This window comes from Coregonus clupeaformis, chromosome 33 (assembly GCF_020615455.1).
Source record: "Coregonus clupeaformis isolate EN_2021a chromosome 33, ASM2061545v1, whole genome shotgun sequence".
NCBI lineage: Eukaryota > Metazoa > Chordata > Actinopteri > Salmoniformes > Salmonidae > Coregonus > Coregonus clupeaformis.
The window spans coordinates 19,064,242-19,081,200 of record NC_059224.1 but is presented as its reverse complement, the minus strand read 5'-3'; the positions used below and the strand labels follow the sequence as shown (position 1 = coordinate 19,081,200).

The following is a 16,959-nucleotide window of genomic DNA, read 5'->3' as shown; positions in this document are numbered from 1 at the left end:
ACTCAATATTAAGAAGGTGTTCTTAAATGTTTTGTACACTTTCAATTCAATTGAGAAAGGCTTTACAGTCCCTCAGTTGAAGGACAAGAAAAATCCAGTCATGGTCATATTTAAGTCTTTATTGATATTGGTCAGTACATGAAAAGGATGGAAGTCAGAATAATGAATTCAACAAGGTACATCGCGTAGAAACTACACAAGTCAAACTGAAACTTATTATTTTGCCAAGGATGGAAACTTAGAAACTGAATTTTAAAAAACAAAACACAGGCCAACATCTAAAAGACGAAATCCTTGAACACTGCAATGCTCCTAAAGTGAACTGTGGTTTATTGACTTTTATTGAACATGAATACACCACCAGATGCGTGACGATTGGAGTTTGTCAAGAGTTCAAACAAGAATGTTATGGGTTCAAATAAACAAGTGATGGAAGAAAAATAATCTCTCATTTACATTTACATCATTTAGCAGACGCTCTTATCCAGAGCGACTTACAAATATCTAGCTTGAATCATACAAAAAACTCAATTCAAATCTATATACATTACACGTAATGTCCCGGTTTAGCAACGCAATTATTTTCTTTAAGTTTTGGCAGAGGTATCACGATAGGCAAAGGAAAGAGGAGAGAAAAACTAATTCTGGACAGCAGTACTGTTACCGACTATGTGTTCATTGTTTTTGTTTGGTTTTCGTATAAAAAGATAGACATACGTGTTATTATAAAGTACATTACAAAACTGCGCCCCCGTTCGAGTCCAGGCCATTCTGAGCATGCCGCAACCCTGCAGTCCTGTTGCCCTTGACGACCGGGACTGCCTTTTCCTCATGGGGGTCGGTGTTGGAGTCTGTGTCATTCGAGTGCTGCGTCAGGGACGTCTCACTGCCAGTTGGGGAGTCCACGCTCTCGTACCCTGCGCTCAGCTGGCTCCCAAAACCCACTGCACAGTCACTAGTTTGGCCCCCCGCCGCTTCTGAGTGGTTGGAGAGTTTAGTCTCGCCCTCGCCGGGGCTGGAGACCATGGGAGACGGAGGAAAGTCTTCCTCTGTGCTGCTGACCTCACGGTACAGGCTGGGGGTGGCCGCTGCGCCTCTCTGGGAGGACGAGCTACCGTTGCTAGGTCCGTTGGAGACCCTCTCGCAGTCTTTCCCTGGCTGGGCGGAGGAGGGGGTGAAGGTCTGCTCGGCCTGGCTGGGGGGCTCGGCAGAGCCGCTGGAGGGTGAAGTCCTGCTGGGCCCTGCCCCAAAAGAGGCAGCCTGAGCTGGGTTCTGGGAGAGCTGCAGACGGGTCTCCCTGAGCTGCTGCTGGAGGACCAGGATGGTGCTCTGCATGCCCTCCACCTCCTCATCCAGCTGGATGATGAAATCGTTCAACTCTGAGAGGGACGGAAACAGACAGACAAAGCCACTGGTCAGAATACAGGGAGATGGAACACAGTCAGGATCAAGACAAAAATCCCAAGTTAAATATAGGCAAATGGCAACAAAAAAAATTAGCCGGGAGGAAAATACATTTGGTTTAATTGAATATTAGAAACATGTCTAAGAAACGCTGTCACAAAGTTCCTGCATCTGAATGTACTGGTCTGCTGAATACATGTGGAGGAGAATATAGCTCCTCCAATGCAGAGGTTACAGACCACACTTTACTGTTGCACAGTTTAATAACCAGGGGAGCTACAAAGCAAACATGGGTCTTCACTGTGCTGAAATGTAACATTTCATGCTTAACCTTTTTTATGGCAAAATATAAATGCAGATGCTATTTGACGAAGTAGATGGAGGTGGGCTATTGTGTTCTCACCATCCTGGCTGCTCTTCAGCTCCTCACTGTACTTCTTCTGCAGGGCCAGCTCTGCCTCCAGCTGGGCGATACGGCCTTGGGACAGCTGCCTCCCCAGCTCCTGGTTCTCCTGGATCAGCATCCGGCACTTGGCCATGAGCTTCTTCCCCGTCTGGCTGCAAGGTAAACAGACCTCACATCACAAAATGAACCAGGGCACAGCCAAACACCACTCACAGGCAAAGACAGGGACAGCCCAATCAATCAGTCCAGTGATCCAACCAGGTGGTCACTGTGGTGGTGTTCCAGGTTGTCATTTTTGCAGTCGCGCTGCAGATTATCAGATTACCACGCATTGCTTGGAGAGTTGCTTAGCATTGCAGGAACCACATTGAGATCTGAGATGTGCACCTGCACGACTGCAAAAAAGAGGACCTGGAATACCACCGTCCCATCCACTAACACTATGAATCTGGTCCATCCATACAGCAAGTTTCCATTTCCAAAAGGAGTACAGTTGTAGATACAAATACCGGAGACAGTTTGGGATCGGCCAAGGATACCAGCAAAGTCCCCATAGATGACAAAACAGCAACATTCTTATGAAGTAGCATACAGTACCTTTACCTCTTGAGTACCCCTATGCACATTCTACTACTAGAAGCAGGCCTACCCTGCTCAGCAGGATGACGACCGACCAAGTTAAAGTACCCAATTTCAGCAACCATACTTTAGGTTTCTACACGCCCAATTGTACTTTCAACAGCAAACCACACCAACAAAAATCAGAGTCTGTCACAACAGACCAGTGAGTTACTCAGTCAGCACTTTGGTAAAGGTCACCAGAGGTATTAATGTAGTAACCATGACAAAACATTTTATTTCTCTATAGTACTCAGGGCTCAGACACACCAATAGCCGTTTGCTGGCTGAGAATACTTAGCACCTCTGAACGCAATTTGCGAACAGAGTGCGCACCGATTTTACATGTAGAATCAGGTGACAAATGTTGGGCAGTCAGACGTCTACAGTGGACGGTCCCTAAAACACAGCGCGCTGAACGATCGACAGACGAATGCTAGATCCACATTCGGTGCGAGCCTTTAGGAGAAACTGAAGGATTTGAAGTCTAAAGGATTATAAAAACACACAATCTTGTTACTTTGGTTGCTACCTGAAAAGTTGAAGGGCTATCAACTCTTTTTGCTTGCCATAAGCAAATGTAATATGTTACTCCCACTGAATCATACCTCATCATTGCTTTAGCAGACCACACCTCAGAACCTTGTAATTTTACCGGCTGTTCCCACCCAATCTCAATCTTTACTTTTGAACTCTACCCAATACAAGGCAAGGTATTATACATTACAAGACCAATAATTCAAATCACATCATTCGACATTGCAAAGAAAACTGAGGACAAAAGCTTATTACTCATGTGCAGTTTTCTTTTCTTTGGGAGTTCTTGTAATTCTTACTGTACGAGTGTTGTAACTAGCCTATGTTGATGACCAGATATCCAAGGCTGGATTTAGGCTGTTTACCTAGTTGTGCTGTTGTTTGAAATTGAAAATCAATCAATTAATTTCAGATTGCCCACAGATTACTATGACTAAAAAATGGTCCAATTCATATCATCTCTAGAATGTTAACTGGAATTGACCCCCCCCCACATAAAAAATAAAAGTTCAAAGGTAATTGGCTAGGGGGAGTGAGGTGAACAACAAATTACACAAATAACAATATATTGCACTGAATAAATACATTCTCATGAAGTTGTAACACTACTTGTTTCACAAATTTGTAATCATTATGAGAAAATAACACTCAAGAACCAACTGCAGTGTGTATGTTCTAGAAATAACAATTTGGAATCATCGAGCATCAAAATAATGTAGCATACCGGTTGTTCTTTTTTCAAGGGCACCAAATCTAACAGAGCAAATATCTCTGTTGACACACTGCAGCAAGCGCAAGAGCATATCAGAGAACCAAAAGAGGAAAGTAAATGAAACCGCAGCAAATGAAACTCACAAAATAAAACATGTAAATACACTCTACCAGTTTGCGGGCCCATGCTCAGACACAGGCGATCGGACCCTCGCTTGCCCATGCCTCAACCATAGTCACTTCTGGACTGAGGGTCTTACAGCTTATCCTAGAACTTCCCCCACAGTATTTTCATTGCATTCTAGAATCTGTCCAAGAGTCTTAGAGTCTCAGGAGCACTAGCGGGTAAGAGTGGGGTGTTTTCCACTGTAAAATGTCTTTACCTAGCGGGGGCAGTGTCTTTAAAATGTTCAATTGGTGATTTAGGCTAGGGGTGCTCTCCCTGCTCCGGCAGCTTGCCCAAGACTGCCTCATTCTCCACCATAACCCCCCATTTAATAAGGCAACTGTCTGGCTTCGGCTGAGAGGGGGGGGGCAGGGCATATCCATGTCGGACGTGACCACCTCTTCAGGAACTGTTCCGACTCCTTCAGGGCCCCTGGACGGTGAGGGGGGGAGAGAGAGCTGAAACAAGTGTCACCTGACCATACTGTCTTTTTCATTCAGTTTAGATTATGTGATATGTAGCTGGGGGTCAGTACAAGAGTACACAAAACATGGATGGCAGTTTGTTTTTTTGTATTTGGGTTTGAGTTTTTGGTAAAGTCTGAGTCTTGTGGTGAGTACAGCATTTCTCAGCCTTGCCCCCCCCCCACCATGATTCCTGCATGGCTGCAGTGGGGGTGGGGGGTGTGAGGAGGTCTTGGCTTTTTTGGGGGGAGTTATTTTGATCGTCTTTACCTATCTGGTGTAAATTTCCAGGCACTCAGTTCATTTTGGGCCTGCTCCAGTTTATCTTTAGTCTGTTCCAGTTCGCCCTTCATTTTGAGGAAAAATAAGTTTATGGCCGGGTCTACCATGGACGACCGCAGTTGGGCTGCACTGGGCTGCTGGACTTGCTTGAGGTACTGGATCTGGGTCTGCAGGTTGAAAAAAAGACAAGTGTCAAAAAGGCACAAGCACATAAACTCCATTTAGAAAATCCCTCCTTAGGTTTGTACAAGTTCCCAATAAAACTACATTGACAATTTACATAAGAGCAGGGGTGAAAGTAATTTCTTACTGGTATGGGACACCCAAGTGAACGCATGCCTTATTATTTTTTTAATACTACAAAAATTACAGGGTAGCCTACTCTGCTGACACTGAAAAACAGATAAATAAAAATGATGTCTGAGCCATATAATCGGCTGCCATATAATCGGCCGACGAAAAGGGGTGACACAAATACAATATGACATCCATCTAACCTGGAGGAGGAAATTATTGTCCAAAAACAAACAAAAGTGGCACTGACCCAATGAAAAAGACAGTGAATATGCACACTCACCGGGGATATGGCCAATGTTCTCCGCTGGTGCAAATAAGATAGGCTATTGCTGAAGAGCAGCCAGGATGGTGAGAACACAATAGCCCACCTCCATTTATATTTTGCCATAAAAAAGGTTAAGCATTAACTAAAAGACAGATTGGAGTCTTTTCATTGTCATCTCTTTACAGCAATAGCCATTTGCTTTCCAAACAGTTTTTCTGCGACTGTATTTTTAAATATTGCAATATGCCTGGCTGGGTCTCTCTGCTTTTCACTCGACAATCATCTATTTGGTATTTGCAGCACACGCTGCCCAAATTGCGGGCCCTTCCGACTGTAGGCTATGCAATAAAAAAAAAAAAGAGGAAGCTTGTTTTAAGTAGCTAATGATCCTCTGTGGCCAAATCATGCTTTCTGGTGTAGTAGCCTATTTTGAATTATTGTATTTATTTCTGCATAGACAGGAGTACGCTTTTAGGATATATAATTTTGGCAATTTAATTCAACTTATTTTAGGGAAAGCTTAGCTTCCTTAGCCTTATAGACACACTGCCTATTTTTATTTATTTAACCTTTATTTAACTAGGCAAGTCAGTTAAGAACAAATTCTTATTTACAAATGACGGCCTACACCGGCCAAACCCGAACGACGCTGGGCCAATTGTGCGCCGCCCTATGGGACTCCCAATCACGGCCGGTTGTGATACAGCCTGGAATCGAACCAGGGGGTCTGTAGTGACGCCTCAAGCACTGAGATGCAGTGCCTTAGACCGCTGCGCCACTCGGGAGCCTATGCCCTTTAATGTGGCAGAAACACAACCAGTCATGATGTTTTCATTGGATTGTCAAACAATTACTTAACAAAGGCGCTCCTGTAGGTTACCGGCGCACATTCCTTCACTCACAAAATGATTTCAGCATCCAAACCACAACAGTGCACCCGCAATTTGATGACTGGAAAAAGACATCAGTTATAAAACACCTACATGTATTGTAATGACATTCTGCAATTGTCATTAGGCATACACTTGTAGCCTGAATTGATGCATCCACTGTTGTCCGCATGCCTCGGTCTCGGCTACTCATCAGCCCGCAAGCATCTCGGCCACTCATCTCCGCCTTGGCAAAATGTAAGCGTTCTCCTCAAACCACAACACAATTTAGAGCGTATACCACCCAGTTTCCAGTCAATTCGCTAATTTTTCATGCGGCTGACATGCAGTAATGTTAAATAATGGTGTAATAGCCTATAGTTTTTGGGGCATGTTGTATTAATTGTGATAAGCTCACGTTTTACTGGTACGGCGTACCCTCACTATTTATTTTGCCGGGACGCCGTACCGGACCGCCTTACTTTCACCCCTGCATAAGAGGCAATGGATGTGGCTACTAACAGAACTATGAAATCACAGTGGCCATTACTGTAGCTGAACACAATAACATCATGCTTACACAATATTCATATACCTTTGTAAATCATTATTGAAAAGTGCTTGACTTCAAGTCACCTTGTTAGACTACAGTGTAAAAGACAGCTTTGGGTTGATTATTGGACTTGTCTTGTGCACCATAACTCTTAGATTTGTGTATATTGTTGTGAATTGTTAGACACTACTGCACTGTTGGAGCTAGGAACACAAGCATTTCGCTACACCTGCACTAACATCTTCTAAATATGTGTCTGTGACCAATAAAATGTGTTTTGATCTCAGCTTAGCATTTTATGCACCCAACGGTCCGAGTCAGTTTGATTGACCTCATTTGATCGACAAAAGGGATGGCATTTGCTGCTGTAAAGCTGTTGGGTGAGCCACTGTGCTGTCAGTCAGAGTGAGAGCTCTGCCAAGTAAGGAATCACATTGTCCATATACTATACCCTCCTTTCCCTGCACAGCTTGGATTTAGCTTGACTAGGGTCAAGATCCACACTTGTATCCAGAAGGTTGAGGTCTATTGTGCAACTAACATCTTATTACAAAAATAAAGGCGTTTCTATTTTCCTGCCAGAACTGTAATGCCCTGCAACAGAGTGATTATCATTGAAGACCACCAAATCAACATAATGGTTAGATTTGCCATTGAAAACAACTTTTATAGTAAGATGTCAGTAGTCCCTCCTTAAAGCTAAAACTAGCAGAATCCAAAACCAGCCCTTCGCCCCAAAACACTTGCTCGGAGGGCCCTCCTTTTGTCACAGGGACGAAACTCAGTGTGACTTCCAGAGCAGAGTATGTGAGTGGAGTGGAGCGGAGCGTGCCCAATTTCACTGGAGCGAGAAGTGAGTTTTCCAAAGGCCTTCTCACCTGCGCCAATGTCGCTCACTTCACAAGGTCCTCTGTAGCTCAGCTGGTAGAGCACGGCGCTTGTAACGCCAAGGTAGTGGGTTCGATCCCCGGGACCACCCATACACAAAAATGTATGCACGCATGACTGTAAGTCGCTTTGGATAAAAGCGTCTGCTAAATGGCATATTATTATTATTATTATTATTACAAGCGCAAGGCATGCCCATCCCAGCATGCATTTGTATGCCACTTGTGTGCTGCTATAGCCCCTTGCTTTAGCTACTGTCATGGAGTTAGCTAAATATTTTCAATAAAGAAACTAATAAAACACAGCGGTGCAAAATTAAGGTGACTTACAAAGATGAGGACCAAGAGAGGGAGTGTGGCAATGTAGTGTTCACAACTAAAGAATCATTGTGGAATCTGAAAAGACACATATACCAAAAGCATGATGTGTACTACGTGCACATACTAACAGAAAGGAACAAGGTGGATAGCTAGCTAAGTGTGTCATTGTAGCAAAAAAATCAGATCTTTAAAGTTTAGTTCATTTTTGTTCTATTCATTTTTGTTCTACAATAGGCTATCATTGATTTTTGCCCAACAGGCCTGACATATGACCTCTTTCAAGGAGCTTTCCGTTTTGATGGGGTTATTTTGGCTAAAAACCTGTAGGCCTACATATATACAAATAATAATAATAATAATAACAACAACATCTGCATCCCTGCCCAGCCTGGCAAGAGCAGCCCGAAGGGTGTTTGGCATCTCCAGTGGCTCTGCAAGCGTGGAGAAGGTACTCCGCTGCTGGCTTGCTCTTCTTTGTAGGCTATAGCCTTGAAATAACAGGCTAATAATATAGCCTAAATAATTAATTTTAGTTCCTTCGCTCCTGACCTATTTAGTGTTTATATGCTGTTTAATATGACATGTAGCCTATTTGAAATGATGAGCGTTTCTTACAGTCACCTTTTCATGTTGTTTATGAAAATACTTTACATTCAAATCATATGGTTTGGTTTCAATCTTTCAAAACCAAATGGTTGGTCCAGGTAATCACAAAAATAGATGGGTGTTGGTTAAATGGTGATTTTAATGAATGGAGCGAATTTGGAGCGGTAGTTTTTTTTCTTCCTGTGAACGAGGAGCGGTTTTTAGCGGCGAGGTTGGAAAGGACGATGGGCGGGTTTTCTGACCGCTCAACTCTGTTCCAGAGAGGTGAGGGGATCAAATAAACCTGGTTTCACGCCTCAAAATCAGATACAAACAAATGCACATGTCATAATTAGTTACGCCTCTCCATTCTTCTGTATGATATTGCGCAAACTCCAAACATTTAGTGAAGCATGTTGGGATACCACTTTGTTGTGAAGCCGGCAGCATAGCTGGCTCACTCCAAGTGGCTATCAAAGATTAGATAGATAAGATAGAAATAAAATTTGCCCCTACACCCTTGATATTTTTTACTCCTTCAGCTTTGGGACATTTGTGCATACAGTGCATGCGGAAAGTATTCAGACCCCTTGACTTTTTCCACATTTTGTTACGTTACAGCCATATTCTAAAATGGATTAAATTGTTTCCCCCCCTCATCAACCTACACACAATAACCCATAATGAAAAAGCAACAACAGGTTACAAATGTTTGCAAATTGATAAAAAATGTAACTGAAATATTACATTTACATAAGTATTCAGACCCTTTACTCAGTACTATGTTGAAGCACCTTTGGCAGCGATTACAGCCTCGAGTCTTCTTGGGTATGACGCTACAAGCTTGGCACACCTGTATTTGGGGAGTTTCTCCCATTCTTCTCTGCAGTTCCTCTCAAGCTCTGTCAGGTTGGATGGGGAGCGTTGCTGCACAGCTATTCTCAGGTCTCTCCAGAGATGTTCGATTGGGTTCAAGTCCGGGCTCTGGCTGGGCCACTCAAGGACATTCAGAGACTTGTTCCGAAGCCACTCCTGCGTTGTCTTGGCTGTGTGCTTAGGGTCGTTATCCTGTTGGAAGGTGAACCTTCGCCCCCAGTCTGAGGTCCTGAGCGCCCTGGAGCAGGTTTTCATCAAGGGTCTTTCTGTACTTTGCTGCGTTCATCTTTCCCTCGATCCTGACTAGTCTCCAAGTCCCTGCCTCTGAAAAACATCCCCACAGCATAATGCTTCCACCACCATGCCTCACTGTAGGGATGGTGCCAGGTTTCCTCCAGACGTGACACTTGGCATTCAGGCCAAAGAGTTACATTTTGGTTTCATCAGTCCAGAGAATCTTGTTTCTCATGGTCTGACAGTCCTTTAGGTGCCTTTTGGCACTCTAAGCAGGCTGTCATGTGCCTTTTACTGAGGAGTGGCTTCCGTCTGGCCACTAACATAAAGGCCTGATTTGTGCTGAGATGGTTGTCCTTCTGGAAGGTTCTCCCATCCCCACAGAGGAACTCTGGAGCTCTGTCAGAGTGACCATCAGGTTCTTGATCACCTCCCTACCCTTCTCCCCTGATTGCTCAGTTTGGCCGGGCGGCCAGCTCTAGGAAGAATCTTGGTGGTTCCAAACTTCTCACATTTCAAAATGATGGAGGCCACTGTGTTCTTGGGGACCTTCAATGCTGCAGAAATGTTGTGGTACCCTTCCCCAGACCTGTGCCTCGACACAATCCTGTCTTGGAGCGCTACGGACAATTCCTTTGACCTCATGGCTTGGTTTTTGCTCTGACATGCACTGTCAACTGTGGGACCTTACAGTGAGGGAAAAAAGTATTTGATCCCCTGCTGATTTTGTACGTTTGCCCACTGACAAAGAAATGATCAGTCTATAATTTTAATGGTAGGTTTATTTGAACAGTGAGAGACAGAATAACAACAACAAAATTCAGAAAAACGCATGTCAAAAATGTTATAAATTGATTTGCATTTTAATGAGGGAAATAAGTATTTGACCCCCTCTCAATCAGAAAGATTTCTGGCTCCCAGGTGTCTTTTATACAGGTAACGAGCTGAGATTAGGAGCACACTCTTAAAGGGAGTGCTCCTAATCTCAGCTTGTTACCTGTATAAAAGACACCTGTCCACAGAAGCAATCAATCAATCAGATTCCAAACTCTCCACCATGGCCAAGTCCAAAGAGCTCTCCAAGGATGTCAGGGACAAGATTGTAGACCTACACAAGGCTGGAATGGGCTACAAGACCATCGCCAAGCAGCTTGGTAAGTTCCTTTCCTGAAGATGGCTCACCCCTCACAGTTCTGGGTGACTTTAACCTCCCTACGTCTACCTTTGACTCATTTCTCTTTGCCTCCTTCTTTCCACTCCTCTCTTCTTTTGACCTCACCCTCTCACCGTCTCCCCCTACTCACAAGGCAGGCAATACGCTTGACCTCATCTTTACTAGATGCTGTTCTTCTACTAATCTCACTGCAACTCCCCTCCAAGTCTCCGACCACTACTTTGTATCCTTTTCTCTCTCGCTCTCCTCCAACACTACTCACTCTGCCCCTACTCAGATGGTAATGCGCCGTTGCGACCTCCGCTCTCTCTGTCCCGCTACTCTCTCCTCTTCCATCCTATCATCTCTTCCCTCTGCTCAAGCCCTCTCCCTCCAATCTCCTGATTCTGCCTCCTCAACCCTCCTCTCCTCCCTTTCTGCATCTTTTGACTCTCAATGTCCCCTATCCTCCCGACCGGCTCGGTCCTCCACTCCTGCTCCGTGGCTTGACGACTCATTGCGAGCTCACAGAACAGGGCTCCGGGCAGCCAAGCGGAAATGGAGGAAAACTAGACTCCCTGCCGACCTGTCATCTTTTCACTCCCTCCTCTCTACATTTTCTTCCTCTGTTTCTGCTGCTAAAGCCACTTTCTACCACTCTAAATTTCAAGCCTCTGCCTCTAACCCTAGGAAGCTCTTTGCCACCTTCTCCTCCCTGCTTAATCCTCCTCCCTCTCTGTGGATGACTTCGTCAACCATTTTGAAAAGAAGGTTGACGACATCCGATCCTCATTTATTAAGTCAAATGACACCGCTGGTCCTGCTCACACTGCCCTACCCTATGCTTTGACTTCTTTCTCCCCTCTCTCTCCAGATGAAATCTTGCGACTTGTGACGGCCGGCCGCCCCACAACCTGCCCGCTTGACCCTACCCCCTCCTCTCTTCTCCAGACCATTTCCGAAGACCTTCTCCCTTACCTCACCTCGCTCATCAACTCATCCTTGACCACTGGCTATGTCCCTTCCATCTTCAAGAGAGCGAGAGTTGCACCCCTTCTCAAAAAACCTACACTCGATCCCTCCGATGTCAACAACTACAGACCAGTATCCTTTCTATTTTTTCTCTCCAAAACTCTTGAGCGTGCCGTCTTTAGCCAACTCTCTTGTTATCTCTCTCAGAATGACCTTCTTGATCCAAACCAGTCAGGTTTCAAGACTGGTCATTCAACTGAGACTGCTCTTCTCTGTGTCATGGGGGCTCTCCGCACTGCTAAAGCTAACTCTCTCTCCTTTGCTCTCATCCTTCTAGACCTATCTGCTGCCTTTGATATGTGAACCATCAGATCCTCCTCTCCACCCTCTCCGAGTTGGGCATCTCCGGCGCGGCTCACTCTTGGATTGCGTCCTACCTCACAGGTCGCTCCTACCAGGTGGCGTGGCGAGAATCTGTCTCCGCACCACGTGCTCTCACCACTGGTGTCCCCCAAGGCTCAGTTCTAAGCCCTTTCCTATTCTCTCTATACACCAAGTCACTTGGCTCTGTCATATCCTCACATGGTCTCTCCTATCATTGCTACGCAGACGACACACAATTAATCTTCTCCTTTCCCCCTTCTGATAACCAGGTGTCGAATCGCATCTCTGCATGTCTTGCAGACATATCAGTGTGGATGACGGATCACCACCTCAAGCTGAACCTTGGCAAGACGGAGCTGCTCTTCCTCCCGGGGAAGGACTGCCCGCTCCATGATCTCGCCATCACGGTTGACAACTCCGTTGTGTCCTCCTCCCAGAGTGCAAAGAACCTTGGCCTGACCCTGGACAACACCCAGTCATTCTCCGCTAACATCAAAGCGGTGACCCAATCCTGTAGGTTCATGCTCTACAACATTCGCAGAGTACGACCCTACCTTCCACAGGAAGCAGCACAGGTCCTAATCCAGGCACTTGTCATCTCTCGTCTGGATTACTGCAACTCGCTGTTGGCTGGGCTCCCTGCCTGTGCCATTAAACCCCTACAACTCATCCAGAACGCTGCAGCCCGTCTGGTGTTCAACCTTCCCAAGTTCTCTCACGTCACCCCGCTCCTCCGCACACTCCACTGGCTTCCAGTTGAAGCCCGCATCTGCTACAAGACCATGGTGCTTGCCTACGGAGCTGTGAGGGGAACGGCACCTCCTTACCTTCAGGCTCTGATCAGTCCCTACACCCAAACGAGGGCATTGCGTTCATCCACCTCTGGCCTCCTGGCCCCCCTACCTCTGCGGAAGCACAGTTCCCGCTCAGCCCAGTCAAACTGTTCGCTGCTCCGGCACCCCAATGGTGGAACAAGCTCCCTCACGACGCCAAGACACCGGAGTCACTCACCACCTTCCGGAGACACTTGAAACCCCACCTCTTTAAGGAATACCTGGGATAGGATAAAAGTAATCCTTCTACCCCCAAAAAAAGACATAAAATAAATAAATAATAATAATTTGATATATTGTAAAGTGGTTGTCCCACTGGCTATCATAAGGTGAATGCACCAATTTGTAAGTCGCTCTGGATAAGAGCGTCTGCTAAATGATGAAAATGTAAATGTAAGGGACAAGACTGTAGACCTACACAAGGCTGGAATGGGCTACAAGGCCATCGCCAAGCAGCTTGGTGAGAAGGTGACAACAGTTGGTGCGATTATTCGCAAATGGAAGAAACACAAAATAACTGTCAATCTCCCTCAGCCTGGGGCTCCATGCAAGATCTCACCTCGTGGAGTTGCAATGATCATGAGAACGGTGAGGAATCAGCCCAGAACTACACGGGAGGATTTTGTCAATGATCTCAAGGCAGCTGGGACCATAGTCACCAAGAAAACAATTGGTAACACACTACGCCGTGAAGGTCTGAAATCCTGCAGCGCCCGCAAGGTCCCCCTGCTCAAGAAGGCACATATACATGCCCGTCTGAAGTGGACGGGCCATGTACCGTCAAATCTTGGGTGAGAACCTCCTTCCCTCAGCCAGGAAATTGAAAATGGGTCGTGGATGGGTATTCCAGCATGACAATGACCCAAAACACACGGCCAAGGCAACAAAGGAGTGGCTCAAGAAGAAGGACATTAAGGTCCTGTGGAGGGAGATGAAGGTTCGAGTTGCCAAACGTCAGCCTCAAAACCTTAATGACTTGGAGAAGATCTGCAAAGAGGAGTGGGACAAAATCCATCCTGAGATGTGTGCAAACCTGGTGGCCAACTACAAGAAACACCTGACCTCTGTGATTGCCAACAAGGATTTTGCCACCAAGTACTAAGTCATGTTTTGCAGAGGGGTCAAATACTTATTTCCCTCATTAAAATGCAAATCAATTTATAACATTTTTGACATGTGTTTTTCTGAATTTTGTTGTTGTTATTCTGTCTCTCACTGTTCAACTAAACCTACCATTAAAATTATAGACTGATCATTTCTTTGTCAGTGGGCAAACGTACAAAATCAGCAGGGGATCAAATACTTTTCCCCCCTCACTGTATATAGACAGGTGTGTGCCTTTCCAAATCATGTCCAATCAATTGAATTTACCACAGGTGGACTCCAATCAAGTTGTAGAAACATCTCAAGGATGATCAATGGAAACAGGATGCACCTGAGCTCAATTTCAAGTCTCATAACAAAGGGTCTGAATACTTATGTAAATAAGGTATCTGTCTTCTATTTGTAAATACATTTGCAAACATTTCTAAAAACCTGTTTTCACTTTGTCATTATGGTGTATATTGATGACGATTTTATTTTATTTAATCCATTTTTGAATAAGGCTGTAATGTAACGAAATGTGGGAAAAGTCAAGGGATCTGAATACTTTCCGAATGCACTGTATGGTGGAGGCACGCGTGAACGTGTAAATGGAGGGCCAAGGGGAAGGGACGGATTTGGGATTCAGCCTGAGCCTACATATCCCACAGTCTCCTCATTTAGGAAAACAGCAGGACGCATTGCAGTGGGATACGTACTGTACACTCTTGCATTTCCTGCTCCTTGGTGGCGAGCCGCATGACCAGGATGTTCCCCCTGCGTGACGCCTCCTGCTGCTGCGGCTTCAGCTTCTCCTCAGACTCCTTCAGCCCTGTCACATTGTTCGCTGAGACAGTGAGTGGACAGAAACAACACAGTTAACCTCATCATGTGTCAACTGAAAAGGAGCAAAGTCATCAACACCATAACAAAAATAAAACTTAAATAGTGTTGAGTGTGGGTATTTATACCCCCCAAAGTTTGGTATTGAATGATGACTTGATGAAATGTTGGAGTAGGCCTACATTTTGTGGAGCACTTACAATTCAGATCAGCATATTTCGCTTCCAGGACCTGGACATAGGTTTCATGTTGTTTCCACCTAAAGGACAAATAATAAACATGCACATGATGAACACATTGAACATACTTGTCATCACATCCAAACAGAATCATCCCATCCTCCATCTACTGTAGTGTTATCCATTTACCTCACACACAGTTCCTCTCGGGTCAGGGTCTTCATGTCAGATTCACTGAGGCGAACCTGAATGAGGAAGATGGGAATACAATAGTCAGCAAGTAGTCTTTAGCTGCATAACATTATCAATACAGGGACATTTGGTTTCCTAATAGAGGCTCTCTCACACCTTCTTTGGAAGGGGTTCCTCATTCGTCATTCTGAGCTCTGAAAGGGAAGTGAAATAAGTATAAATTAATAATGTGGAAGCATCAAAAGCAAGACGTTCGGTTCAATAATGTAGCTGTCATTTTAAAGTATAGGTTAGCAGGATACATATTCAATGTGACCAGACAACTGTTAGCTAGCTAGCTAACGTTAACGGAATAGCGAGCATGTCAAAAAAATAATTAACACCTCGCATTGACCAGCGTCACGATATGAGCCACTTTTGAATTTAGTCTACAAGGAAGTGTTGCCTACTTTTAATTATGACCTCAAATCAATGTAAATGTGCATCGGCTTAAATTATGTTTGACCCCCAAATGTTCATCTAGATAGTTACCTGTGGCCAGTTCTTTGCTAGCTATGTTTTCCGCTTCTTGTTGTCACAAAATGGCGGAGAAAGACGACTCCTATCCCCGTCCACAAATGAGCGTTCCCTTTTCCTTTCGCGCAAAACCCTGCTGCGAATGAACACTTAGCGGACGCGTTTGTTTTAATATACGAAACCGTATGTTTTGAACACCCACCTACTAATATTCTATTTACAATCCGAATTTGCTAATTTATTAGTTCAGGGATGCCAACTTTTGAAGATACAGTAGCTTGGAGTGTGACTTCCTATTGTCAATGGCTCCACCCTTAGCCGGGGGTCTGGGGGTCCCCCCAAACAATCTATTTTAAAGCTAAATTCATGCAAATCTACATATTTTCACATGGTTTAGGCCCATGACCAGAGCAGAATAAACATGTTTTAAAAATCACAGGTCAAGTTTATTCAGGATTCTTTTAAAGTTGAATACACACTCAAAACTGGAGGACTTGGTTTGAAGTTACTTTGAGATTATTTGGCCATGAAATTTAGAGTATGCTAACTGGGGACATTGAATTACATAGTTTTTTTGTTAGAAAATGCTAATATTAACCATTGGTGGAAGTGGCTAACCATAGGATGGATTGCAGTCTCTCTTTGTCCATAAGAAACTGTCAAAGTTGCGTCAATTCAAATCTGGCATTAGGAACAAAAGAGGTCAACACGACTTCTAAGATATACTAGTTATTTTAATTAATGCAAAAACCTTCAATGGTAAATATGATGTTTCGTATATACGGGCTCTTTGAAATACCTCGCAGGGCACTTCAGAGAACTAATCCATTGTTCTGGGTTCATGCTCAAATACTCTGACAGAGAGAGTTTCCCACCTCTCTGCTGGCCAATTAGAGTAAAGACTTGAGCGTGGTTTAGACTTACTCAGCCAATCCGTTGATGCACCCCTGTTGCCAGGCATAAGTCCATATCATAACAACCTGTCATAGTGAGAAGAGCCAGCTCCCTTAGACACCATTCCTACGTCCAAGGAAGGTTCACAGATCACAAAGAACCAGTATATTCCAGTATCTGGAGACAAAATCCTTATCTCATTTTACCCCCTAAAATAGCTCTTCACATCAATCACAGCCTGCCAGGTGTCACAACCTACATTAGCCCAGTCAAGAATGCATTCTTTCTAAGTTAGTCATCCCATCAATTATAAAAATAATAAATCTCTCACAAAACCAACATGTAAATATGTAATTCATTTGGGTAAACTATCCCTTTAAAATAGGACCATAGAAAATCCTGCCTAGAGGCACAGTAGTTCTCCAAGAGGGTTGG

General features: G+C 44.6%; 1 protein-coding gene and 1 non-coding gene across 2 annotated transcripts; both read right to left on the bottom strand.

Annotated features, from left to right (window-relative positions):
* Positions 1 to 104: 104 nt before the first annotated feature.
* On the bottom strand, positions 105 to 15,941 carry LOC121548751 (pre-mRNA-splicing regulator WTAP). The gene is made up of 8 exons (XM_041860290.2): positions 15,646 to 15,941; positions 15,271 to 15,308; positions 15,112 to 15,167; positions 14,944 to 15,002; positions 14,620 to 14,747; positions 4,577 to 4,755; positions 1,808 to 1,962; positions 105 to 1,379 (listed from the first exon to the last, which is right to left on the bottom strand). The coding sequence occupies exons 2-8, from the start codon at positions 15,298 to 15,300 to the stop codon at positions 736 to 738; spliced, it is 1,251 nt and encodes a 416-aa protein (XP_041716224.1). The 5' UTR covers positions 15,301 to 15,308; positions 15,646 to 15,941; the 3' UTR covers positions 105 to 735.
* Positions 1,578 to 1,712, bottom strand: LOC121549379. The gene has a single exon (XR_005996818.1). It is a non-coding gene; the product is annotated as a small nucleolar RNA SNORA22 (small nucleolar RNA).
* Positions 15,942 to 16,959: the final 1,018 nt, after the last annotated feature.